Source organism: Somniosus microcephalus, chromosome 33, assembly GCF_052327205.1.
Source record: "Somniosus microcephalus isolate GS21.2 chromosome 33, FLI_Smic_1.0, whole genome shotgun sequence".
In the NCBI taxonomy this organism is placed as follows: domain Eukaryota; kingdom Metazoa; phylum Chordata; class Chondrichthyes; order Squaliformes; family Somniosidae; genus Somniosus; species Somniosus microcephalus.
The window spans coordinates 25,089,308-25,117,297 of NC_141019.1; the positions used below are offsets into that span (position 1 = coordinate 25,089,308).

The 27,990-nt window shown below is 46.9% G+C and overlaps 1 protein-coding gene and 1 long non-coding RNA gene across 6 annotated transcripts; one reads left to right on the top strand and one right to left on the bottom strand.

The window, feature by feature from the left end:
• Positions 1-5,714: 5,714 nt before the first annotated feature.
• On the bottom strand, positions 5,715-27,202 carry LOC147097014 (uncharacterized). The gene is made up of 3 exons (XR_015074463.1): positions 26,951-27,202; positions 9,092-9,313; positions 5,715-5,945 (listed from the first exon to the last, which is right to left on the bottom strand). It is a non-coding gene; the product is annotated as an uncharacterized LOC147097014 (long non-coding RNA).
• bcdin3d (BCDIN3 domain containing) lies at positions 12,356-21,781 on the top strand. Of its 5 annotated transcripts, none has more exons than XM_085972747.1 (3): positions 12,356-12,461; positions 12,549-12,640; positions 21,119-21,781. In XM_085972747.1, the coding sequence occupies exons 1-3, from the start codon at positions 12,446-12,448 to the stop codon at positions 21,686-21,688; spliced, it is 678 nt and encodes a 225-aa protein (XP_085828873.1). In that variant the 5' UTR covers positions 12,356-12,445; the 3' UTR covers positions 21,689-21,781. The 5 variants fall into 5 exon arrangements, with proteins under 5 accessions (XP_085828873.1, XP_085828869.1, XP_085828872.1 ...); XM_085972746.1 differs by lacking the exons at positions 12,356-12,461; positions 12,549-12,640 and adding exons at positions 12,472-12,488; positions 16,129-16,486; XM_085972744.1 differs by lacking the exon at positions 12,356-12,461 and adding an exon at positions 16,129-16,486 and having other exon boundaries at positions 12,523-12,640.
• Positions 27,203-27,990: the final 788 nt, after the last annotated feature.

Below are 27,990 nucleotides of genomic sequence, written 5' to 3' on the forward strand. Positions count from 1 at the left end.
TAACCTACTGTTGCAGATCAGTGTGACACAAAGCAGCTTAGCGTACTGTTCATAATCAGTCTTGTCGCACACAGTACGGCCAAGAGCCCGCCCCTTCCTTTTCAACCTGGAGTTGGATCTGTCTATTAGTGTCTATTATACAGCCTCACCCACACTCTTTTTAAAACTTCAATGGGCTGACTTTCCTTCTGGCTTGTGTGCCGTCGCCCGATATCCTGAAATCTGAAGCAACGCTTGCTTTCAGTGTAACCGTACCCCTTTTGTGTGCTTTCCTTCCCAAAGCTGGGTTTGAAAGCAGTGGGGAAATTAAATCTTTTGCGTAATTGAAAAGCTGAGGCAAGATTAAGGCTAGGTTATCTATGAGGGCTATTGTCTGACCACCTGCTTGGCGTTGCATTGAAATTTAAAATAATGATTCTCACACACATTATGGCTCCGTGATGAGCATTGTGTGGTCTGAAATATTAACATGAATCAAACGATGGATATCATGAAAGAATGAGAGAGAAAGAGAAAGACCATCATGACTCATAGAAGTAATTCAGTAATGAACTGGGCCATTATTGTATTATTTCTTTTGCTAGACTGTGTAATATAATTTATTAGGGTCTACAAATGGATTGACTTTCACTGATGCCGAGGTTATTATCTTGGGCTGAGTGTATTCAAACGCCGACACTAGTGAGCACTGTGCTGATACAGGAAAATGCTGTGCCAGGTGTAACTTCAGCTGTTCTACATTGCAGCCCACAACAAAAGGGACACTCCCTTTAAGAGTCAGCGATGCACTCCTTGGTAGCATTGAATCAGTAGCTTGAATTTCGTCTTAAAAGGGACACTGCTTTTACTTAGAAGGTTAGCTAACCACTTTTATCATTTGTTTGCAAACACACAACACAATGATGTGAATAATATTGAACGGCCATCGTCTTGTTGAGTTTGTGTGTGTCAGATGTAATGGAGATGTGGTACACCTGCCCCTTCTGAATTTTATTTTTTGTTGAACAACCAAAATGATTGGCCAAGGCCTAGGTGAAGGACCAATGCCCATGGTGCAGGACACCAGCAAGGTTGAACAAAGTGTGATAGAAGCTGAGGTAAATTTGAGACGTAGGGCTGGATTTTCATTGAGGAGGCGTGTAGGAGGCGGGACTACAACTTTCGGGGTTGTAGTCCCGCCTCCATCGAGTTGTGGCCAACCCACGCGATTTTCACTTGATTGACCTTGTTGAGCCTGCCCAGCGAGCTCAGCAGGCCAATTAAGGGCCACCCGGCAACAGGTGACGTCACAGATTGATATTTCATCTGTCAAAAGCTTTTGACAGATGAAATATCAGCGTTTGACAGCTGTTTGAAGCTGTCAAACACTGACAATCTGTACTCCAAGTTAATTCCTTCCTCTCAGGCTGATTTAGAGATCTCTCCAGAACAGAAAGCTGAATGCTGCAACTTTTGACAGCTCGAGGCCATTCTGCTTTCTGTGCCGGTGAGATGAGGGACACCCGAGACCTGAAGGAAGGAAGGCTGTAAAAGTAAGTAAAACTTCTTTAAACACTTTACACACACCAAACACACTTACCTCTGCACTCACGCACCCATCACTCACCTGAACACCGGACATCTCGAACCCTCCAAGCCCTTCAGCCCGATGGCCCGCCTCGCTAACTTGGTGTGGTTTGGAGCCGTCGGGAATCCCACACTTCAGCAATAAAAATAGGGATTAGGCTAAAAACTGCCTGTTAATTGGCACTAATCTCCTTCCTGCCTTGGGGAGGCGGGTCCCAGCACAGGTCGGGTATCTGCCTCCTTTGAAACTGGCATGGAGGCGGGATGGGTTCGTGCCCCCCGATTTCGGGATTTTAACCCCCCCACACGCCTCCAATCCCGCCTCCACGGCCCAATGAAAATCCTGCCCGTAGTCTTTGGGTGACGTCAAACTTGGGTTTTGAAAGCCTACTGATTGTAGGAGGAGGCAGTAGACTGAGGGAGGTACGCCGTTCCACATTTTTGAGTTCCTGGCAAAGGAGTTAAAGTCGGAGAATGTTCTCTCGTGATTTGAACTAAAATGGTTGGCCAAACAATTTTTTCTTGAAGACAGGTTTCAGGATTATGTCTGAACTGAGGGAATGAATCACTAATGCCCCGGCTATACTTGTGCTGAATTTTTCTGTTTGTTGTCAATCTGCAGCGCAATCCCAGAAGTATAAATAGTGGGAGATCTTCCCCATACATTTGATCAACATGAGGAAGTTCAGTTCTGTTCAGTTTTTGGAATTTATGAGGCTGAGATTTGCCTCGTGTTAGTGTAAATGGTTGATGCTAATTGGCTCCGGCTGTAACTCTTTTGAGATATGTCTGTCACACTTCAGCCATGGCACTTTGTCACACATGTACATTTTTGTACCTTTTTTTTTTAAGTAAAAAGAAAGCCAGCTAGTCATTTCCTGTTGGTTGCTTATGACCTCTAATTGACCAAAGTATCTTGCTGAAGAACAATTAGCTTCCAACTGACTTGTGTCTCAGCCGTGGCTCAGTGGGTAGCACCCTCGCCTTTGAGTCAAGAAGGTTGTGGGTTCAAGTCCCACTCCAGAGACTTGAGCACATAAAGCTAGGCTGACACTCCAGTGCAGTGCTGAGGGAGTGTTGCACTGTCGGAGGTGCCGTCTTTCGGATGAGACGTTAAACCGAGGCCCCGTCTGCTCTCTCAGGTGGATGTGAAAGATCCCATGGCACTATTTTGAAGAAGAGCAGGTGAGTTCTCCCCGGTGTCCTGGCCAATATTTATCGCTCAATCAACATAACAAAAACAGATTATCTGCTCATTATCTCATTGCTGTTTGTGGGAGCTTGCTGTGCGCAAATTGGCTGCTGCGTTTCCTACATTACAACAGTGACTACATTTCAAAAGTACTTCATTGGCTGTAAAGTGCTTTGAGACGTCTGGTGGTTGTGAAAGGCGCTATAGAAATGCAAGTCTTTTTAAGGAAAACACAGCAATTCGACCTTGTGGCCTGAAAGGGACGCACAAGGTCATTCACAGTTTCACCTTAGCAGGAGAGCGATCCATTGTCTGCTATATGATATAATGCTCCTTGTCCTTATAAAACAGAATAGCCTCTGATTTACCATGAGCAACGACATGGGAGATCTGCTAGTTCTCAGCAAAAGGTTTGGGCAAGGGCCGGGCAAGCCGTTTTAATTTAATGTTCGGCCAGTTGGCACCAGAACAAATTAAGAGCAGCCCCTAAACATAATCCTGAAGGGATCCATTTGGTGTTCATCGTAACTTGACTTGGGCACAATCGCAAGGTGCCTGGAAATTGAAAGCGTTCTTGAGTGTTACTGGGTGGATGTTAAAAGAAGCACCATCTTTGTTGACAAAATGTTCGCTAAACACCGTGTGTCGCAAAGAATTGCTGGACAAATGCCATTGAGTTTCTTGCCCATGCATCGAATAGATCGAGTAATGGAGGCGAAAACCCCCCAAATCATTTGAGAAACGAGTGAATGCTGCAAAGTGGGGGTGGGAAACTTGTCGGGTCTTTAGAAGGGTGAATTAAGATGGGCCGAATGGCCGTCCCCATCCATAATTATCTTGTGACATCAGAACAAAAATGGTATGCGGCCAGTTTTGTTCTTCATGGGTTGTCAAGATGGCAGCTCTTTGAGCAAGTACATTGTCAATGAAATGAATGTTTGTAATTTGGGGACAACTATGAGGGTGGAAAGCAAATACTGTCCTTCTCTGAACTGCACAGTGAAATGGATATCTCGCCAGTGATGAGATTGTCTCAATAAATCAATAGATAGCTGCATTGTTTGGAATGGGTATCACTAACATCTGAACGCTCCAATTTTCCTTTTCGCGTCCAAATACTTCTTGAATGCCGACAGTATTTTGCCTGACGGTGCAGTCGCTCCCGTTTCAAGATCAATTACATTTCACCTTCCTCTGAAACCCTGCCCTAACTTTCTCCGAATCACAACCCTGCCCTCTACAGTTCTTGCAGAGCCTGTTAATCGGAGTCTGCAGTGAGAGCTGATTTGGAACTCGTTCAGAAGGTGCTGTGAAATAGCATTCAGCCCTGTTTGGCTGTTTTCATGGGGTTATTTTGGAGTGCTCGGTTGTAATGCACGGTCGTTATGGCCCTCTGAGGGATCCCTGTGGGGTAACTGCCAGGCACAGTCTAAAAGGTAATAATGGTACGTACGGCACAAACCTATACAAGAGGCCACTGTGTTGCTTAGATTGGCATTATTTATGAAAAATCAGCACTAATAGCGTAGCTGATATTGGTCTTGCGCTGGACATAGTATAACTCTGGTCCCGTGCGAAACTACTTTTACGAAATGTCAGTTGAACAGCCTAGGCACCTTACATTCGAAGACGACAGTAAGTTTATAATGAGGAAGTGGACACTCCCAACCACACCCTCCAAACATTAAGAATTTACCAACCGGGGAGCAGGGCTCAGCAAGACCTGCACGCAACCTGCAGTATAACTCAGACTGGTAGATGTGATATAATGGCAGAAAAACAAATTCTCCACCCCTGTTATAACCTGTTTCATTTTAAAATGAGACTGGCTGATTTGTCATGTAATCTTCCCAGTTTTTTGGACATGTAGCTTGTACATACAGATGTTGACACTGACATATACATACACTGACCAAACAGTACCAGACATGCTTCAATTGTCTTCCACATTTAAAAACTTTTAGGATTGAGAAAAATCAGTGAGGCTGATTTTTTTTTAATGCTTTGGATGGAACCAATAAGGTCTGCCCTCTCGGGTGGACGTAAAAGATCCCATGGCACTATATCTCAGAAGAGCAGGGGTGTTATCCCCAGTGTCCTGGCCAATATTTATCCCTCAATCAACATCACTAAAACAGATTATCTGGTCATTATCACATTGCTGCTTGTGGGAGCTTGCTGTGCGCAAATTGGGTGCCGTGTTTCCCACATTACAACAGTGGCTACACTTCAAAAAGTACTTCATTGGCTGTAAAAGCACTTTGGGACATCCGGTGGTCATGAAAGGCGCTATATAAATGCAAGTCTTTTTCATTTTTCATACATTAACTGCACCTACCCGCCACATCTGTGCCATCGCTCCTAGATGCACTGAATTGCCTCTGGCGCCCATTTATGCTGCCCGCCTCAGTATCTTTCCCTGTTAACTTATTCCACAACTTTATTACCCTTTGGGTGAAGAAGTATTGCCCCGACTTCCCTCTTTTTTTAAATGCTTAATTTTTAACTTGAGTTCTTTGGTATTGTATCCCTTTTTCTATTGGAAGACACATTAAGAATTAGGAGCAGGATGAAAAGTCCCATCCAAAGCATGAACCTTTCACTCTCTTTCCGACGCGGATAGACCCGCTCTCTCTGCATTATTTCAGATTCCGAGCAATTACAATTTCTCTTGATATCAATGCTTGACTTGTTACCTTTTCACCCAGTGTGTGGTATCGATTATTTACTCCCCGAGTGTCACTTTTGTGCCCCGACAAATTGTTTTAAATGATGAAGAGGTGTACAAATTATATTTTTCTGTTGTGAAATGTAAAAAAAAAAGTCGTGGCATCATCTGCTAAACTGCTTTTTTGACTGTATACTTCGTATTACTTTGCTTGAATGTTGCCGCTTGTCTGTTGTAAACTTTGTATTTCCATATCGCAAATAAAGAACCAAAGCAAACCCATCAGACCTGGCTCATTCATTTTATTTCATTCCATGGTGTTTTCAGTGTTTTTCGATTGGGGACACCAAATAAAGAACAGAAATGTCTGGAACTTGGGTCCTAAGCAAGGCGAGCTGCGTCCTCATTGCCAACCAGCAACTCCTGCTAGAAATGCTCACACAAAAGCAAAATACTGCCGATGCTGGACAGGCTGAAATAAAAACCGAAAATGCTGGGAATACTCAGGTCAGGCAGCATCTGTGAAGAGAGAGACAGAGTTAATGGGGGAGGGGGGTGATTTTGCCAATGGGGGTGTGTTGGAGGCGGGACTACTGCTTGTCGGGTCGATGTCCCGCCTCCATCGACTTGGGGCCAACCCACGCTACTTTCCCTTGATTGACCTTGTTAAGCCCGCCCAGCCAAGATCGGTGATACAGAGCGGCCACATGAGCAGCTATAGGAGAGGAAGTCAGTTTAAAGCACAGGGACGGCACTTCCTGTGCTACCACCACACCGCCCCCCTCAAGTGCAGCCTGGCACTTTAACCATATTTCCATTCTCAGTGTGAGGTGGACTGAGAATCTTACACCTGAGATTTATCCAATGTGGCAGCTCTGTCACACAGTGTCCCTTTAAAGAGCATTATAGAGTGAGAGAGGCCTGTGAACTAAATCATTGTACACTGAAAATGAATCCAGGCCCCCTATTCAAAGACAGAACATGTTAGAACGTTGCCAGCAAATTCAAATTACCAGAAGTTGATTTTTACTTTTCATTAAACTCCAAACATTAAACGGGAAGTAAGAGATTGAACAAACTAGGGTTGTACTCCCTGGAATTTAGATGATTAAGAAGTGATTTGATCGAAGTTTTCAAGATCTTAAGGGGAACAGATAGGGTCGATAGAGAGAAACTATTTCCGCTGGTTGGGGAGTCTAGGACTAGGGGGCAGAGTCTAAAAATTAGAGCCAGACCTTTCAGGAGTGAAATTAGGAAACACTTTTACACACAAAGGGTGGTAGAAGTTTGGAACTCTCTTCCGCAAACGGCAATTGATGCTGGGTCAATTGTTAATTTTAAATCGGAGATTGATAGATTTTTGTTTACCAGGGATATTCGGGGATCTGGGGCAAAGGCGGATATATGGAGTTAGGTTGCAGATCAGCCATGATCTCATTGAATGGCGGAACAGGCTCGAGGGGCTCAGTGGCCCACTCCTGTTCCTATATGCTGCGGCCCATGTACAGTACCCTCACTTCAGCAGGCTATGAACTGCTATTTGGTCTTTTCTGTGGTATCCGTTCAGATTTTGCAGGAGCTAAAATAATTATGAGTTTGCATGCAGCTCGGAAAGAAGTGTTGTCATTGTTGTAATCTAGGCAACACGACAGCCAATTTACGCACAGCAAGCTCCCACAAACTGCAATAAAATTAATGACCAAGTTATCTGGTTTAGGGATAAATATTGGCCAGGACATTGGAAGAATTTCCCAGCTCCTCTTCAAATAACGCCATGGGATCTTTTACATCCATCAGAGAGGGCAGCCTGGACCTTGGTTTAACATCTCATCCCAAAAGCACCTCCGGCAGTGCAGCACTCCCTCAGTACTGCACTGGAGTGTCAACCTAGTTTTTTGTCTCAAGTCCCTGGAGTGGGACTTGAACCCACAACCTTCTGACTCTGAGGCAAGGGTGCTACCCACTGAGCCACGGCTGAGACAATAGTCAGAACAGTGGAACGCAAGTCAGAGGATATCATGATCCAACTGTCCCGTGCTCTGGTCAGACCATCTTGTGTAGTGTGTCCAGTTCTGGTCACCGAGACAAAAGGGACATTCAAGCGTTGCAGGCAGTACAGAGAAGAGCCACAAGGCTGATGCCTAATCTTCGAGGTCTCACATATGAGGAAAGGCTGAAAAAACTTGGGCATTTCAGCCTCGAAAGGAGGTGTTTGACAAGTGGTCCTATAGAGGTCTACAAGATTGTAAATGGTATGGATAAGCGAAAGTGAGAAAATGACTATAAATCAAATTGAGAGAGGAGGAGAAGGGGGCATAGATCCAAACTCAATGAAGATAAATTTAGGACTGATATCAAGAAGTTGCTCTTTATACAAAGAGTGAGCAACCATGGAATGGACTCCTGGATAGAGGAGTGGAGGCAAAAAGCCTGGAATCATTTAAGAAACAATTAGGGTCATTTGGGATGGATGAACTATGATGGGGTAAATGGCCTTCCTCATCCGTAATTACCTTGTAACTAAGAACTTCCCAATATTTGGGACAAATTGAGATTCACGTTCGAGGGGCCCATCAGAATGGCTGGTGTGGGAAACAGACTGGTGTTCTCGTGGTGCTGTAGGGACTGGCAGCATCGAGTTTAAGGTAGTTTGCTGGGAGAGGAGGGGACCTTGACTCTGCATCCAGCCTCAACATTGCAACGACTCAATACTGAGATTGGAGATGAAAATGGAAAATGTCTTATTCTCCAATGCAAACATTATTCGCCTTAAGGAGCACCAAAATATTTGATAAATGCAGCATTTATAAGGCTCTTCTAGAGTTTTATAGAATTAACTGACAGAAAGAGCATATTTACTGATTTTTCTGGGTCATAATATTCCTGTAGAGATTTTGGAGAGGGCAGAACGACGATACTTTTGTGTAAGGAAAGTTTTGTAAAGTGCTAGGTAATTAATACTGCAAGTATATCGGTGGTCCCTGCATCATAGAAACATAGAAGATAGGAGCAGGAGTAGGCCATTCGGCCCCTCGAGCCTGCTCCGCCATTCAATGTGATCATGGCTGATCATCCAAATTCAGTACCCTGTCCCTGCTTTCTCCCCATATCCCTTTAGCTTTAAGAAATATATCTAACTCCTTCTTGAATATATTTAATGAATTGGCCTCAACTGCCTTCTGTGGTAGAGAATTCCACAGGTTCACCACTCTCTGGGTGAAGAAATTCCTCCTCATCTCAGTCCTAAATGGCTTACCCCTTATCCTTAGACTGTGACCCCTGGTTCTGGACTCCCCCGCCATCGGGAACATCCTTCCTGCATCTAGTCTGTCTGGTCCTGTTAGAATTTTATAAGTTTCAATGAGATCCCCTCTCATTCTTCTAAACTCCAGCGAGTATCAGCCCAATCGACCCAATCTCTCCTCATACGTCATTCCTGCCATCCCAGGTATCAGTCTGGTGAATCTTCGCTGCACTCCCTCCATGGCAAGAACATCCTTCCTCAGATAAGGCGACCAAAACTGCACACAATACTCAAGGTGTGGTCTCACCAAGGCCCTGTACAACTGCAGCAAGACATCCTTGCTCCTGTACTCGAATCCTCTTGCTACGAAGGCCAACATACCATTTGCTTTCTTAACCGCCTGCTGCACCTGCATGCTTACCTTCAGCGACTGGTGCACAAGGACACCCAGGTCTCGTTGCACTTCCCCGTCTCCCAATCTATTGCCGTTCAGATAATAATCTGCCTTCCTGTTTTTGCCACCAAAGTGGATAACCGTCAGTATCAATAGTGTGAGTCAGGGATCGAACCTGAGGCCGTCTGATGTGTACGGCCGAGTATCATTTGGAACCCAATTGTTTCATCACCGCATCTCCTGTCCCCACTGTTGGTAAATATGAAATCTGGTTTAATTCACATTTCCCTTCTCTATATAATTAAAATGGATGATGAAAAAACCTGAAGCTGTTCGTATATCAGGAATTTTAGCCACTGCTTGAACTACAGCAATAGTTGATTTAGCAGTTTGAGCCAAAACAGTCACTGGCACGTAAAACTCGCAGCTTGTTAAAGAGCCAGCACAGGCGCGATGGGCCGAACGGCCTCCTTCTGCGCTGTAAGTTTCTCTGATTTCTATATTACCTGGATCAAGGGCTGGGACTGTGCACATTTTCTAACGTTTCACACTGATACAATGCAGAGTGCTCCTCTGGAATCGAGATGGAGGTTGGTTGTTAGAATGGAGGGAACTTTGCTCTGCATTGGGACCATGCAAAACCCGCGCTGGAGGTGAATGGATGATGCTGACTGAGTGAGAATAGTAGAAAGGGTGCTCTAAACCCTCGCACAGGCATAGAAAGTCAGCAAAAGGTAGCCTGTTGGTGCACTGAATATCATGACACCTTGGCCCTGAAAGGGCACGCCATTGAATGCCACTGAAGACTTGGGGGGAGAAATTCATTGGAGCCCCGTTTGGGGCGCTAACTGTTAAAAGTTGAGAAAATTAGCGCCAGGCGCTAATGTTGCTAAACTTTTTAAAAATTTGGTTTTGCGCTCCAGGAAGGAAGTGGATCAAGCTCAGTTGGTCGCACGCTCGCCTCTGTGCTGCTCCTGCATATGTTCGGGCAGTTGGTGGCAGAGAGGCGTCAGTGGAGGCCTTTTCTCCAACGAGAAATAGTGCGTGTTCTGGAAAAAGTCAGAGAGGAGAAAACCGCGTGTCAGCAGAAGTTGTGGAGTTTCCTCATTTTACTACAAGGTAGCTGTTGGATGATGTCAGCGTTAATTACACTACCAAGACAAAAGGCTGTAGAGATGCAAAGCTGAAAATTGGGTCTGTGCTAATCCTCACTTTAAAGTAATTACTGACAGCTTAAAATAAATAACATCACATGCCAAGTTGAAAGTCATGAGAATTTGATGATATTTGCATTTGATAATTGGAAGCATGGGATGCAGGTGGGGCAGGACTTTTTTACAAACTCATTAAACTCGTTAGAATGAGCACCAATCCTGGCGGTGGAGGAGCTGTGAAGTGGTTTCTAAATCTAAAGGTCATCAAGGTGGAGGATGTCCAGGTCTTACATGCTACCTCAGCCAATTCCAGATGGGGCACTCTGCAAACACTGGAAGCTGCTTAAGGAACCAGACAGTAAAAATCCAAATCTAACCTTCGGATTCTGAAATGACAAGTAACGTGTTGGATAATAATGGGTAGTCCGGCGTAGTGTGTTAAAACAGCGCCCGAGAGCACCAGTACGCTGCACCCGGTCAGTGAGGGGACACAGCTTCGTCATCTGCTCTGTTGATTTGTTGATCTAAATCTTGCTCCAGCAAAACCTCAAATTTAAAATTCGCAGCCATTTGTGTTAAAACATTCCATGTTCTTCCAACCCTGTGTGTGAAAACATTTCTTCGAACTCCCCCCGCCCCGCCCCGTTCTTCTAGTGATAATCTTGACCCTTGTGCCCTCTTGTTGCCTACTTTCCAGCCAGTGAAAACAATTCTTTCCTATTTACCCTCTCAAAATCTTTAAACCTCTGCTAGATTCCCCTCAGTCTTTCTGTTCCAATGAAAGGAACAATCATTTGGGCTTCTCTTCACACTTGCAACCTCTCATGCCTGGTGAATAAGAACATAAGAAATAGGAGCAGGAGTCGGCCATTCGGCCCCTCGAGCCTGCTCCGCCATTTAATAAAATCATGGCTGCTCTTCAACCTCAACTCCGCTTTTCCACCGGATCTCCAAATCCCTCAATTCCTTTAGTGTCCAACAATCTATCACTATCAGTCTTGAATATACTCACCGACTGAGCCTCCACAGCCCTCTGGGGTAGAGAATTCCAAAGATTCACCACCCTCTGAGTGAAGAAATTTCTCCTCATCTCAGTCCTAAATGGCCGACCCCTTATCCTGAGACTTCACTGCTCCTTTTCAGTGGCTCCAATATCCTTCCAGAACTGCATGCTGAACAAACTGGCCAAACCAAAGTCTCGCACAAATTCTGCAGCAGCTGAAAGAGGAGTGCACCAACTGGCACTTCAGTCTTCTGTACCTGTTACCAGAGTCTGCCCATCAGGACCAGCACTTTAAAAAGTGACCCTCTGGCTGGAGAGGTCCCACAGGAAATGTGCTGGAACAACGTCAACCCAGTTCCCTAATTGCCATGGGTCCAGAGCACAAAACGGACCCTGAATCAAACTCTTTTCCCATAATTTTTCACTAGAATAAAATGATATGAGAAGATTCAATCAAGATTGATGAACTCAGTATATAATCCCACTGTTAATCACAGAATCACAGAAACCCCACAGTGCAGATAGAGGCCATTTCGGCCCATCGAGCCTGCACCGACACATATCCCACCCGATCCCCGTAACCCCTACACCAACACATATCCCACCCTATCCCCATAACCCCACGTATTTAATCCCCCTAACACTAAGGGTCAATTTATCATAGCCAATCAACCTAACCTGCACATCTTTGGACTGTGGGAGGAAACCGGAGCACCCGGAGTAAACCCACGCAAACACGGGGAGAATGTGCAAACTCCACACAGACAGTCGCCCGAGGCCGGATTCGAACCCGGGTCCCTGGCGCTGTGAGGCAACAGTGCTAACCACTATGCCACCGTGCTGTTAGGAGTGACAGGATTGGAAAATCTGCAAGTGTGGCATTATTGCAAACCTCCAGATCTGTTTCTATTTAAGAATACTACACATCAAATAAGGCACAATTCTAAAACACAATGAGCAATTGTTTTCGTGCCAAATGGACCTGTGTATTCCTAAGAGAATGTCTTATCCTGAAATTAAAATGTAGTTCTACATACGTTTCATGGTTTGTCAGTGATTTCTACTGTTATTATTAGTAATATTTATGAATAAAATTGTTTTCTAATCTTAAAAGTAAATTTGATCTTTGTTTCCCCTCGGGACGGGGTATGTGTCAGAACGAAGCCGGAACCTTTCCCCCTGGCCGCTGCGGTTCGGGGGGCATGGTTCGGTGATGGACAAGCAATGGCGGCCTCCAGGGGTGAGGTGAAGGCGGAAAATGGAGAGTGTGAGCCCGGGGCGGCGCCGTACGGGAACTTCACTAACTATTATCGTTTTAATCCTCCAGGCGAGCGGCTGCGACTGATACCGGCCGCCGATTTGGCGGAAGTGTTCCCGGGAGGAGGAGCGCTGGCGCTGGATGTGGGCTGCAACTGTGGGGTAGGAGCCTGACCCAAAGGCCCGAGACTCTTGAGTTCGAACAGACTGTGGGCCAATGAATCTAATAGCTGCCACTTCAATTAACTTTCGAGCCGCATGTTGTGAACAGTCAACTTTTACCCAGTGCGGTGTTAACAATCTTAATGCTTTATATTTAAAAAAAAATCACGACTCAGCCTTTTTAAAGATGAATTCTCTCCCAGATGTTGCAGGCAGTCACAGAATTATATTTTCGGGATGTCTCTCTGCTGGCTTTTTCAGTGCTGTTGCCAGGTTCATTTAGTGTACCAAATGGTGTTGGGAAAAATCACATCCTTTTAATGTTTAATGTGGCTTCTCTTCCCACTCCTGCATCGTTACCTCTGGTGTCCCCCGAGGACCTTTCCTTGGCCCCCTTCCTATTTCTCATCTACATGCTGCCCCTTGGCGACATCATCTGAAAAAACAGCGTCAGTTTCTACATGTACGCTGACGACACCCAGCTCTACCTCGCCACCACTTCTCTCGACCCCTCCACAGTCTCTAAATTGTCAGACTGAATGAGCAGAAATTTTCCCCAATTTAATATTGGGAAGACCGAAGCCATTGTTTTCGGTCCCCGCCACAAACTCTGTTCCCTAGCCACCGACTCTATCCCTCTCCCTAACATCTGAGGTTGAACCACACTGTTCGCAACCTTGGTGTCATATTTGACCCTGAAATGAGCTTCCGACCACATATCCGCAGCATAATTAATGACCGCCTACTTCCACCTCTAACATCGCCCCCATCTCTACCCTTACCTCAGCTCATCCGCTGCTGAAACCCTCGTCCATGCCTTTGTTACCTCTAGACTTTAGACTTTGACTATTCCAATATACTCCTGCCTGGCCGCCCACATTCTACCCTACGTAAACTTGAGGTCATCCAAAACTTGGCTGCCCGTGTCCTAACTTGCACCAAGTCCCGTTCACCCATTAAGAGATTAAAAGACAAAAGGTATGATAGTACAAAGCAAAAGGAGATGGTAATGGAACAAGTAAAGAAACAAAAGATGAGTCCGGAAGAGGTGTAAATGGGAATAACAGAATCATCAACAGCTGCTGTCTGGGGGGGGGGGAAAAAAACTAGGGGCAGAGGTTATGGTCTGAAATTGTTGAACTCTATGTTGAGTCTAGAAGGTTGTAAAATGCCTAATAGAAAAATTAGGTTCTGTTCTTCGAACTTACATTGAGCTTTGTTGGAACAGTGTACGAGGTCAGAGTGGGAGTGCGAAGTGACAGGCGACTGGAAGCTCGGGGTTCTGCTTGCTGCTTATTTCCACGTAGCTTCAGGTCGATGGCCTTTTGTCAGAACTGGCAAAGGTTAGAGATGTAACCAGTTTTAAGTAAGGGCAGGGAAAGGGGGGAGAGGAGGAAAGAACAAAAGGGAGTACTGATAGTTCGGGGTCAGAGAGGGGAAGGTCGGAGTGAAACCACGGCAATGGGTGATTTGACTTATGTCTATTACTACTTCACCCTAATTCATAACTGAAAATACTCCAGTCCCAACCCAACCTTGCAATGTAATTGTACTGATGGATGTTTTCCGTTCAAGTGAAAAAGTGACTTTTTCCCGCATTCGGCATTCTATTTCAGCGAGATCCTAGCAGCAGCACTGAGTTCAGTGGAGAAAACGGACGTCGGATTCGTCCAGGGTTAAGTGCAAATCCGCAGTCCGTTTTCTTGCTGGCTTGTGAAAACCACCCCACATCGGGGTGCTTTCACAAATCAGTGGGTGGGGAAAGAACCAAAGAAATAACTAACTAATGCTCCAGTGGCAACAATTTTATGTCGAGCAGTCCTGTGTGCAGAGCTCTTGGGCTAAGGCTTCTGTACAAGTTTATTCCCGAATGCGTGACTGATAATTTAGTAAATTATGCTAGTTTGACGTTTCCAAACTGCTGTTGTCTATTTGGCTGTGCTTAAATATGTGGTGCTTGTTTCTATGTAGTTTCAACAGCATAGAACATAGAATAGTACAGCACAGAAAGAGGCCATTCGGCCCATCGAGTCTGCGCTGGCTCTTTCGAAGAGCAATCCAGTTCGTCCCACTCTTTCCCCCTGTCCCTGCATTTTTGGCTCCCAAGTATTTATCCAATTCCCTTTTGAAAGCTACTATTGAATCTGTTTCCCTCTACTCTGTCCCAAGAATGTGCCATTGTTCCAGCTGGAGTAAAGCACCTCCTTACTGTATGGACTGCCCGAACCTTTTAACAGGGAACTCTTGCAATCACAAACTGGTTGAGATTAAAATCTTCTCTCCCTCTTATCTCGAGCCAGAGCCAGGTTAAAAGGGCAGTGCTGCTAACCCACTGCACCCAGATTTCCCCTAGTTTAAAATGCAAAATTGTATTTTTCACCAGCGGTATTGCACATTTTATACATTGTATAAGATGCAGCTGAAGATCCAGCCAGCCTCTAGTCTCCATGCTGTCTATAGATCAGTTCTTGTGATAGGCTGGTGACTGGGGCAGTGGTTGAGAGCACTTCCACAGCATCCACTTAATGGTCCTCCCTACGATCTAAGAGTGACACTAATAGCTGATGTAGTTTTCCCTTATTAAATGCAAGGATTATTCTTTTTACCCTGAAGGTTTGTTATTTTGCAGTTATTAAATTTTGTAACTTTAGCTCCAGTAATGCCATTCCCCGTGACATTTCTACAGCTGCTGAACTGCTCAACGTCACCCTCGCCTCCACCTTTGATGCCCTTGTCCCCATTAAAATCATTACACTCTCACCCAAGTTGTTGCCCCGGTACGACCCTCCTCTCCACTCCCTTAAGTCCAAGGGACGTGAACGTTTATGGCGGCCAACTGGTTTAGCCATTCATTGCCTGATCTGGCTGGACCACATAAAGCACTATTGGGCCCTGCTCTCGTCTGCCAAAACCGCTCACTGTTCCAGGATCATTCTGGCATGCAAAGATAACCCCTGGCTTCTCTTCACCACTACAAACTCCTTCTTAAACCCCTCTGCCCTGTCTCCTCCACCCTCACTTCCAACAAGAAGTGCGAGGAACTCGTGAACGTCTTTGTCATTAAGATTGAGACCATCTGTTCAGCTGCCTCTGTCACTTCCCTCCCTTCCCCTAGCTCACCAAGCCAAGCTTTCCCCCCCCCCCCCCCACCGCCCTGCCCCCCCCCCCCCGGCCCTAGCCATGAATTCTCATCTTTCCTCTTGATTTACTCCATCTCTCCTCATGCCCCCTCTGAGCTCATCTTGTCCGTGAGGCTCACCTCCTGCTCTCTCGACCCTATTCCAACCAAACTGCTGACCATCCAACTTCTCTTCCTGGCCCCCATGTTACTGATCTTGTTAACGGTTCCCTCTCCTCAGGTACTTTTCCCCCATCTCTTCAAATCTGCCATCATCACCCCATTTCATTTATAAAAAAAAAAAAAACCACTCTTAACCACTCTATCCTTGCAAACTACCACCCCATCTCCCTTTCCCTTTCCTCTCTAGTCCTTGAATGTGTTGTCACCCTTCAACGGCGACGTTGAAGAGGAGGCCGCATTGGAGCATTCACATCCCGACGATGTGTTCGGTGAGTCGGGCAGAGGAGCGCAGCGCAACGAGCAGCAGCAGCAGACTCAACGACAAGCTGCAGCACGTCGGCCGGCAGCTCCATTTCGGGTAACTCGCAGCCCGGATGGGAGGAGGGGAGCCGGGCATGGTGGCCAGAGCGGGAGGAGCAGGCCACCACACGTGGAGCCGGCGACAGCGAGGAGGAGGCCGCGGTGACGAGGAGGACGGAGCGGCTGAGGGACATCGTGCTCCCACTGCCACGGGAAGCCATTGTATTGACTCTGAACGCGGCGCTGTATGTATAGCTGACGCGTCCCGACGGGGAACAAGCATTCCATTGTACTTGTTACATATGGCAAATAAATCTAATCTGAATCTGAATCTGAAATCTGTGCCCATCTTTCCCGCAACGCCATGTTTGAACCCCTCCATCAGGTTTCCACCCCTGCCACAGTACCGAAACGGCTCTCATCAGTCACAAATGACTTCCTTTGTGACTGGTAAACCATCCCTCCTCGTCCTTCTCGATCTGCCTGCAGGCTTTGACACGGTTGACCACACCATCCTCCTCCAACAGCCCTTTGTTGTCCAGCTGGGTGGGACTGCATTCACCTGGTTCCATTCCTATCTATCTAATCGTAGCCAGAGAATCACCTGCAATGGCTTCTCTTCCCACTCCCACACCATTGCCTCTGGTGTCCCCCAAGGATCTATCCTTGGCCCTTTCTTATTTCATGCTGCCCCTCGGTGACGTGCAAAAACACAATGCCTGGTTCCACATGTCATAGAGTCATACAGCACGGATAGAGGCCCTTCGGCCCATCATGTCCGCGCCGGCCATCAAGCCCTCACAGAATCACAGAAACCCCACAATGCAGATAGAGGCCATTTCGGCCCATCGAGCCGGCACCGACACATATACCACCCGATCCCCGTAACCCCTACACCAACACATATCCCACCCTATCCCCGTAACCCCACATATTTAATCCCCCTAACACTAAGGGTCAATTTATCATAGCCAATCAACCTAACCCGCACATCTTTGGACTGTGGGAGGAAACCCACGCAAACACGGGGAGAATGTGCAAACTCCACACAGACAGTCACCCAAGGCCGGATTCGAACCCGGGTCCCTGGCGCTGTGAGGCAACAGTGCTAACCACTATGCCACCGTGCTGCCCTGTCTAATCTAATCCCATATTCCAGCATTTGGCCCGTAGCCTTGTATGCTATGGCATTTCAAGTGCACATCCAAATGCTTCTTAAATGTTGTGAGGGTTTCTGCCTCCACAACCCTTTCAGGCAGTGAGTTCCAGACTCCAACCACCCTCTGGGTGAAAAAGTTCTTTCTCAAATCCCCTCTAAACCTCCCGCCCTTTACCTTGAATCTATGCCCCCTAGTTATTGACCCCTCTACTAAGGGAAAAAGCTCCTCAGCATCCATCCTATCTATGCCCCTCATAATTTTGTACACCTCAATCATGTCCCCCCTCAGCCTCCTCTGCTCCAAGGAAAACAAACCCAATCTGCCCAGTCTCTCTTCATAGCTGAAGCGCTCCAGCCCTGATAACATCCTGGTGAACCTCCTCTGCACCCTCTCCAACGCGATCACATCCTTCCTGTAGTGTGGCGACCAGAACTGCACACAGTATTCCAGCTGTGGCCTAACCAGTGTTTTATACAGCTCCATCATAACCTCCTTGCTCTTATATTCAATGCCTCGGCTAATGAAGGCAAGTATCCCATATGCCTTTTTTACCACCTTATCCACCTGTTCCGCCGCCTTCAGGGATCTGTGTACTTGCACACCCAGATCCCTCTGACCCTCCATCTTGCCTAGGGTCTTTCCATTGATTGTGTATTCCTTTGCCTTGTTAGTCCCCCCAAAGTGCATCACCTCGCACTTTTCCGGGTTAAATTCCATTTGCCACAGTTCCGCCCATCTGACCAACCCATCTATATCGTCCTGCAGACTGAGGCTACCCTCCTCGCTATTTACCACCCTACCAATTTTTGTATCATCCGCTAACTTACTGATCATACCCTTTACACTCATATCCAAGTCATTAATGTAGACCCAGCACCGATCCCTGTGGTACCCCACTGGCCACAGGCTTCCAGTCACACAAACAACCTTCGACCATCACCCTCTGCCTTCTGCCACTAAGCCAGTTTTGTATCCAATGTGCCAAGGCACCCTGGATTCCATGGGCTCTTACCTTCTTGACCAGTCTCCTGTGCGGGACTTTATCGAAGGCCTTACTGAAATCCATGTATACCACATCCATTGCGTTACCCTCATCCACACACCTAGTCACCCCCTCAAAGAATTCAATCAAATTAGTCAGACATGATCTTCCCTTGACAAAGCCATGTTGACTATCCCTGATTAATCCTTGCCTCTCCAGGTGGAGACAAATTTTGTCCCTCAGGATTTTTTCCAATAATTTTCCTACCACTGATGTTAGGCTCACTGGCCTGTAGTTCCCCGGTTTTTCCCTACTACCCTTCTTGAATAATGGTACTACATTAGCGGTTCTCCAGTCCTCTGGCACATCCCCTGTGGCCAGAGAGGTCCTGAATATATGTGTTAGAGCCCCCGCAATCTCCTCCTTTGCCTCACACAGCAGCCTGGGATACATTTCATCCGGGCCTGGGGATTTATCCATTTTTAGGCCAGCTAAAACCGCCAATACCTCCTCCCTCTCGATGTTAATATGTTCGAGCATATCACAGCCCCCCCGCCCTATTTCTATGTCTACATCGTCCTTCTCCATAGTGAAAACAGATGCAAAAAATTCATTTAGAACCCGTCCTACATCTTCCGGCTCCACACACACATTGCCACTTTTGTCCCTAATGGGCCCTATTTTTTCCCTAGTTATCCTCTTACCCTTAATATACTTATAAAACATCTTCGGATTTTCCTTTATTTTGCTCGCCAGTGTTATTTCATGGCCCCTCCTTGATCTCCTAATTTCTTTTTTAAGTATCCCCCTGCACTTTTTGTACTCCTCTAGGGCTTCCTCCGTCTTTAGCCTTTTGTATCTACCAAAAGCCCTCCTTTTTTTTCCTAATCCATTCTCGTATATCCCCTGACATCCAAGGTTCCCTGTGGTTTTTGGAACCACCCTTGACCTTTACGGGAACATGTTGCCATTGTATGATCTCAATCTCCCTTCTGAAAGCCTCCCATTGCTCCGATGCGGATTTTCCTACAAGTAGCTGATCCCAGTCCATTTTGGCCAGATCCTGCCTTATCCTATTAAAATCGGCCTTCCCCCAATTTAGAACCTTTATTTCCGGCGCCCATCCCTGTCCTTTTCCATGACCACCTTAAATCTTACCATATTATGGTCACTATCACCAAAGTGCTCACCTACTAGCACTTTTTCCACTTGGCCGGCCACATTCCCTCGAATTAGGTCCAGTACCGCCCCCTCTCTTGTAGGACTTTCTACATGCTGGCTCAAAAAGCTCTCCTGGATGCACTTTAAGAATTCTACACCCTCTGAGCCTTTCACACTCTGACTATCCCAGTTAATATTGGGGAAGTTGAAATCCCCCATTATTATTACCCTATTATTTGCACATTTCTCTGAGATTTGCCTACATATCTGTTCCTCTATCTCCCCCTGACTGTTTGGAGGCCTATAGTACACTCCCAGCAAGGTGCTTGCCCCCTTTTTGTTTTTAAGCTCCACCCATATGGCCTCATTAGAGGACCCTGCTAATATACCATCCCTCCTTACTGCAGTAATTGACTCCTTAATTAATATTGCGACACCCCCTCCTCTTATACCTCCCCCTCTGTCTCGCCTGAAGATTCTGTACCCCGGAATATTGAGCTGCCAGTCTTGCCCTTCCCTCAACCATGTCTCCGTGATAGCAACAATATCATACTCCCATGTGTTTATCAACACCTTCAGTTCATCCACCTTATTTGCAAGACTCCTTGCATTAAAATAGATGCCATCCAGCCTTGCCCTTATATATTTGCCCTGTCTACCAAGCTGACTTGTTTTTTTCTCTATAATTGGCAGCACATCCCCCCCCTATTTCAGCTCCCCTCTGTATCCCATCGCCCTGCCAAGTTAGTTTAAACCCCCCCCAACAGTGCTAGCAAACCTCCCCGCAAGGATATTTGTCCCGCTCTGGTTCAGGTGCAACCCGTCCGACTTGTACAAGTCCCACCTTTCCCAGAAGCAGGCCCAGTGATCCAGGAAAGTAAAACCCTCCCCCCTACACCAACTCTTTAGCCACGCATTCATCTGCTCTATCCTCCCATTCCTATACTTACTAGCACGTGGCACTGGGAGTAATCCAGAGATTACAACCTTTGAGGTCCTGCTCTTTAATCTGTTACCTAGCTCCCTAAATTCTTGATGTATGCTGACGACACCCAGCTCTACCTCCCCACCTCTCTTGACCCCTCCACTGCCTCTGATTTGTCACCCTCTATGGCCTCGCCCCCCCCCCCCCCCCCATCTCTGTAACCTCCAGCCCTGCAACCCTCCGAGACCTCTGCGCTCCTCCTATTATGGCCTCTTGCGCATCCCCGATTTTAATCGCTCCACCATTGGCGGCCGTGCCTTCAGCTGCCTGGGCCCTAAGCTCCTTAAACCTCTCCGCCTCTCTCCTTTTTAAGACGCTCCTTAAACCTTACCTCTTTGACTCGGCTTTTGGTCATCTGTCCTAATATCTCCTTATGTGACTCGGTGTCAAATTCTGTCTGATAATCGCTCCTGTGAAACGCCTTGGAATATTTTACTACGTAAAGGCGCTATATAAATGCAGGTTGTCATGTGATGCACAACAAGATAACTGGAGTTCAAGTTGCTAGTGAGCCATAAAATCAGTTTTAAATGTTGTCCTTTTTTTCCACTGTACAAGTTTAAAAACTCTGTCCAAATGTCTTCCTCAGGATTTCAGCGTTGCCATGTATAAGCACCTTTGTGATCTGAAACAAAACCTGGCATCTGTTTCTCCAGATGGAATAGACCTGAAGCTACTTGGTTGTGACATTGATGCTGACCTGATTCAAAGAGCCACCGAATCCAATTCCTTTCCTGAATCCATTTCGTATGTTACTTTGGATGTCATGGACCCCGCGTCCCGAGAGGCCGTGTTAAAGCCTTACTTGGACAAATTCCACCGCACTTCTTTTGATATTTGCTTTTGTATGTCCGTGACGATGTGGATCCACCTCAATCACGGCGACCAAGGGCTGCTGGATTTCCTATTCTGCGTATCGGGGCTTTGCACGGCTTTACTGATAGAACCGCAGCCCTGGAAGTGCTACCGATCTGCGGCCCGCAGGCTGCGTAAGCTGGGCAAAAGCAAGTTCGACCACTTCAAAATGCTCGCCATTAAAGGGGACGTGGCCCAGAAGATTCAGCAGTTCCTGATAACTGATTGCAAGATGGAACTGGTCCGGTGTTTTGGGAGCACCAGTTGGGACAGGAGCTTGCTGCTTTTTAAGAAATGTTCTTGAGCCGAGGCTGAATGAGCCAGACACTTCTGGTGCAGATCAGTTAGTCACAAGCCACTTTATTCTGTGTTTAAAATTAAAACTTTTTTAACTACACTTGAACTGTAGCTGTCTGGATTTTAATGGTTTCACAGCCTCGCATCCACTGCATTTTCCCCCAAAGAAAGAAAGGCTTGCATTCCTATAGCGCCTTTCACGACCACCGCACGTCCCAAAGCGCTTTACAACCAACTAAGTACTTTTGGAAGTGTAGTCACTGTTGTAATGTAGGAAATGTGGCAGCCAATTAGTGCACAGCAAGCTCCCATAAACAGCAATGTGATAATGACCAGATAATCTGTTTTTAGTGATGTTGGTTGAGGGATAAATATTGGCCAGGACCCCGGGGAGAACTCCCCTGCTCTTCTTCGAAATAGTGCCGTGGGATCTTTTACATCCACCTGAGACGGGGCCTCGGTTAAATGTCTCATCCAAAGACGGCACCTCCGACAGTGCAGCTCTCCCTCAGCACTGCCCTGGAGTGTCAGCTGAGGTTTTTGTGCTCAAGTGTCTAGAGTGGGACTTGAACCCACAACCTCCTGACCCAGAGGCGAGGGTGCTGCCCACTGAGCCACGGCTGACACTGTAATCAGTGCTCACTGCAAGGTGTCAGCAAAGTGCCATCTTTGCCCCTCTAAGGCGAGCCAGACATTGACTGATTCTTGTCAGAAAGCCTTCACTCATTGACTGTCACCAAACCAACCTGTCCGGCTTCACACACAATCTCTGTTATTGAGCAATTGCTGACTAGGTACAATGCCGTCTCGGCTAGTAAATGATCAATTATGGATCGTCCTTTTGAGTTGCGAGATTCAAAATTCCATTTGATCTTGCTGCCTCTGCCCTGTCTCTGGTTGCCACCCATAATTTTCTCCACTAATTCTTTTTCAGGATCTGTAGTAAGCATTTTTTTTTGTGCACAGACCGCGCCTTTCTTTGATTTGATTTATTGATGCAGCTTTTGCAGCAACACCATTTACTGGAGTGTGCAAAACATATGCGGGAGAGGAGATGCCTGACAGTCTGGGAGTGGTCATTCATTTTTAAAATTTTTGCTCACGATTCACAACTGCTTTTGGCAGCTCTTCCTCGCCCAAACCTCCCTTTTATGTTTAGTGGGAATACACAGCAGTGAATCTTACCTGGGGAATTAAAACAGGAAAAAATATTGCCATTAACTGCCCCCGGTCTTTATTGTCTGTCCTTCCCTCTTCCCCCCACCTCCCCCTCTCCACCCATTTCATTTCACTGCCTCAAGATCCTGACTTCTGCTGGGGTGCTTTCCCCGAGCTCGCCATGTGGCTGTTCTTCAGGTGTGAGCCTAGAGAGTTGGCGGGCTATTCGACCGGGGTGGGCATTGCAGTCAAGCCTGATTCTGCCCCGTCCTCATGGGACATACGTACTCGTCTGCTGGCAGGTGGCACTGGACAGTGACCAGGAATGGGAACTCTGGCTGATTATTTTTGGTCTATAATTGTTGGGAAGACTTACTCTGCAGAGATACCAGTGCAAACCAAGGGAATGGTTCAGCATTAATTAGGAGCACTGTGCTGCTGTGGCTCAGTGGGCAGCACTCTCGCCTCCGCGTCAGATGTTGTAGGTTCAAGTCCCACTCCAGAGACTAGAGCACAAAAATCTCCGCTGACATTCCAGGGCAGTACTGAGGGCGTGCTGCACTGTCGGAGGTGCCGTCTTTCAGTTGAGACATTTAACCGACTGATGTAAAAGATCCCATGGCACCATTTTGAAGAAGAGCAGGGGAGTTATCCTTGGTGTCCTGGCCAATATTTATCCCTCAGTCAACATCACTGAAAAACAACATTATCTGGTTCTTATATCATTGCTGTTTGTGGGAGCTTGCTGTGCTGCGTTTTCTACGTTGGAACAGTGTCTACACTTCAAAAGTACTTCATTGGCTGCAAAGAGTTTTGGGACGTCCTGAGGTCGTGAAAGGCGCTTTATAAATAGAAGTCTTTTTTTTCTTTTCAGGAATGGGATCTGCATGGATTTGATGTAAAGACCGCTGCAAGCGTAACCTCTTGCGATGTGACCAGGCTGTTGCGGCCTCCGCACTGAGGTTCTGGATCGAATGACCCTTTTGAAGAGGTTCTTGCAGCTGTTGATTGGGGCTTGCTGTGAAGCATTAGTGTCGGTTGCAAACCAACGAATGATTCAAGATCGGTTGGGTTTGTTTAATTCCGCTCCGTCACTGAGGCTCAGTAACACTTGCCAAAACAATGCCTGTAATGGTATCCTCAGCAAACACTGTTTAAACATCACTATTGGAAGGACGTGAGCAGAAGACTGTTAATTAGTGAAATGTTAAGAATAGATTTTTGATGCTATTTCCTTGGATGTCTCTGCTCATCGAGGTGTCTGTGTTGGGAAATGGAACACTTTCCCAGTTCAGACATTCAGGATTGAGCAATCCTTGGTTAAGCCTAACACCATCTGTTGCAGAGTAAAGCTCCCTCTATTCTGCCCCAGGATCAGAAGATCACCAATCATTGTCGTTTATCACACCAGCCCTCCTTGTAGTCAGTCCGAGTTAGGTTAACTATTTAACAGCATATATAATGCTATTAATGTAGAAAAACATCTCGAGGCACTTCACAAAGGTGTAATCAGATTAAAAAATGAGGCTGGGTCAAAGAAGGAGATATTGGTAGGCGTGACCAAAAGCTTGGTTAGAGGTGGGTTTTAAGAGGGTCTGAGTGTCGTCAAGGGAGGTGGCGAGATTTAGGGGGCGAATTACAGAGTGTGGCCTAGGCGGCTGAAGGTATGGCTACCAATGGTGGGTCGAAGGGAGGGGGTTCCAGTCAGAGGAACAGAGGTTGGAGGGGGCTAGCGGTTGTAAGGCTGGTGGAGGTCTACAGACATAGGGAGAGGGAAGCCAGGGAGAGATCTAAACATGAGGATGAGCATTTTAAACTGAAGCTATTGGTGGACGAGGAGCCAATGTTGGTCACTGAGGGCAGGGGTGATTAGAATCGCTCCACCATTGGCGGCCGTGCCTTCAGCTGCCTGGGCCCTAAGCTCCGGAATTCCCTCCCTAAACCTCTCTGTCTCTCGTCTTGTAAGTCGCTCCTTAAAACCTACCTCTTTGACCAAGCTATTGGTCACCTGTCCTAATAGCTCCTTATGTGGCTCGGTGTCAAATTCTGTCTGATAATCGCTCTTGTGAAGCGCCTTGGGACGTTTTTACTATATTGGTGAGCGGGACTTGATGCAGGACACGATACGTGCAGCAGAGGGTCGGGTTTGTGCTCTGGACCCATGTCAATTAGGGAACTGGGTTGACGTCGTTCCAGCACATTTCTTGTGGGACCTCTCCAGCCAGAGGGTCACTTTTTAAAGTGCTGGTCCTGATGGGCAGACTCTGGTAACAGGTACAGAAGACTGAAGTGCCAGTTGGTGCACTCCTCAGTTTTTCAGCTGCTGCAGAATTTGTGCGAGACTTTGGTTTGGCCACAGTTTGTTCAGCATGCAGTTCTGGAAGGATATTGGAGCCACTGAAAAGGAGCAGTGAAGTCTCAGAATAAGGGGTTGGCCATTTAGGACTGAGATGAGGAGAAATTTCTTCACTCAGAGGGTGGTGAATCTTTGGAATTCTCTACCCCAGAGGGCTGTGGAGGCTCAGTCGATGAGTATATTCAAGACAGAGATCGATAGATTTTTGGACACTAAAGGAATCGAGGGATCCGGAGATCCGGTGGGAAAGCGGAGTTGAGGTTGCAGAGCAGCCATGATCTTATTGAATGGCGGAGCAGGCTCGAGGGGCCGAATGGCCGACTCCTGCTCCTATTTCTTATGTTCTTATTCACCAGGCATGAGAGGTTGCAAGTGTGAAGAGAAGCCCAAATGATTGTTCCTTTCATTGGAACAGAAAGACTGAGGGGAATCTAACAGAGGTTTAAAGATTTTGAGAGGGTAAATAGGAAAGAATTGTTTTCACTGGCTGTAAAGTAGGCAACAAGAGGGCATAAGGGTCAAGATTATCACTAGAAGAATGAATGGGGGGAGGGGGGGGAGTGCAAAGAAATGTTTTCACACACGGTTGGAAGAACATGGAATGTTTTAACACAAATGGCTGCGAATTTTAAATTTGAGGTTTTGCTGGAGCAAAATTTAGATCAACAAATTAGCAGAGCAGATGACAAAGCTGTGTCCCCTCACTGACCGGGTGCAGCGTATTGGTGCTCTCGGGCGCTGTTTTAACACACTACGCCGGACTACCCATTACTATCCAACACGTTACTTGTCATTTCAGAATCCGAAGTCTAGATTTGGATTTTTACTGTCTGGTTCCTTAAGCAGCTTCCAGTGTTTGCAGAGTGCCCCATCTGGAATGGGCTGAGGTAGCATGTAAGACCTGGACATCCTCCACCTTGATGACCTTTAGATTTAGAAACCACTTCACAGCTCCTCCACCGCCAGGATTGGTGCTCATTCTAACGAGTTTAATGAGTTTGTAAAAAAGTCCTGCCCCACCTGCATCCCACGCTTCCAATTATCAAATGCAAATATCATCAAATTCTCATGACTTTCAACTTGGCATATGATGTTATTCATTTTAAGCTGTCAGCAATTACTTTAAAGTGAGGATTAGCACAGACCCAATTTTCAGCTTTGCATCTCTACAGCCTTTTGTCTTGGTAGTGTAATTAACGCTGACATCATCCAACAGCTACCTTGTAGTAAAATGAGGAAACTCCACAACTTCTGCTGACACGCGGTTTTCTCCTCTCTGACTTTTTCCAGAACACGCACTATTTCTCGTTGGAGAAAAGGCCTCCACTGACGCCTCTCTGCCACCAACTGCCCGAACATATGCAGGAGCAGCACAGAGGCGAGCGTGCGACCAACTGAGCCAGGGCAGACACTAAGGGGGTGGAATTGGTGCCTACACGCCTCCCGTTAGTGTCCCCGGGGGCGCCAACGAGGCGTCAATGACTTTGCGACCGGGTACGGCGCTGACATCGACTCCCGCCATATTCGGCGGGTGTTTTGCGGCGGCACTATGGCAATTCGCCGCGATCTCCTTCGCCCGGAGATCGTGATGTCATCGCCGTGCACATCGCCCCGGACCCGAAATTGACTTCCACCCCCTGCAGCAGCGCCGGTCGAAAACACCGACAGCTGCAGGAGACGCGCATCGGGCGGCCGGCCGCTTGGGGGCCGATGATTAAAGGCGAGGTGGCCGAGGGAAGTAAAAAAAAAACTTACCTTTCCTGTTCCAGTTTTTTTGGCGGGTTCCTGCCCGCGATGGATCAGCACTCTGCTTGAGTGCCGGGGCTGATCGCGCAGGATTGCGGCTGCCTTGCTGGTCCAGGTAGGTACTCTTTAAATTGCAGAGCCTGCAGCGATGGCCTTTCCCTTTAAGGGAGGGAAGGAGCCTTTGAACACGGCCCAGTGTGCAGCGCTGCTGAAGTCTCCGCCCCGCCTGCTGCCCATTGCGCTCCAAGAGGGAAGTGGACGCTTGATCCACTTCCTTCCTGGAGCGCAAAACCCATTTTTTTTTAAAGTTTAGCAACATTAGCGCCTGGCGCTAATTTTCTCAACTTTTAACAGCGCCCCAAACGGGGCTCTAATGAATTTCTCCCCATAAGTCTTCAGTGGCATTCAATGGCGTGCCCTTTCAGGGCCAATGTGTCCTGATATTCAGTGCACCAACAGGCTACCTTTTGCTGACTTTCTATGCCTGTGCAAGGGTTTAGAGCACCCTTTCTACTATTCTCACTCAGTCAGCATCATCCATTCACCTCCAGCTCGGGTTTTGCATGGTCCCAATGCAGAGCAAAGTTCCCTCCATTCCAACAACCAACCTCCATCTCGATTCCAGAGGAGCACTCTGCATTGTATCAGTGTGAAACGCAGTATATAGGAACAGGAGTGGGCCATTGAGCCCCTCGAGCCTGCTCCGCCATTCAATGAAATCATGGCTGATCTGCAACCTAACTCCCTATACCTGTCTTTGTCCCATATCCCTTAATATGTTATCCCTTAATATCTTTGGTTAACAGATCTCAGATTTAAAATTAACAATTGATCTAGCATCAATTGCCATTTGTGGAAGAGAGTTCCAAACTTCTACCACCCTTTGTGTGTAGAAGTGTTTCCTAATTTCACTCCTGAAAGGCCTGACTCTAATTTTTAGACTATGCCCCCTAGTCTACCCTATCAGTTCCTGTTCATATCAGTTCCTGTTAATAGCTTGAAAACTTCGATCAAATCACCTCTGAATCTTCTAAATTCCAGGGAATACA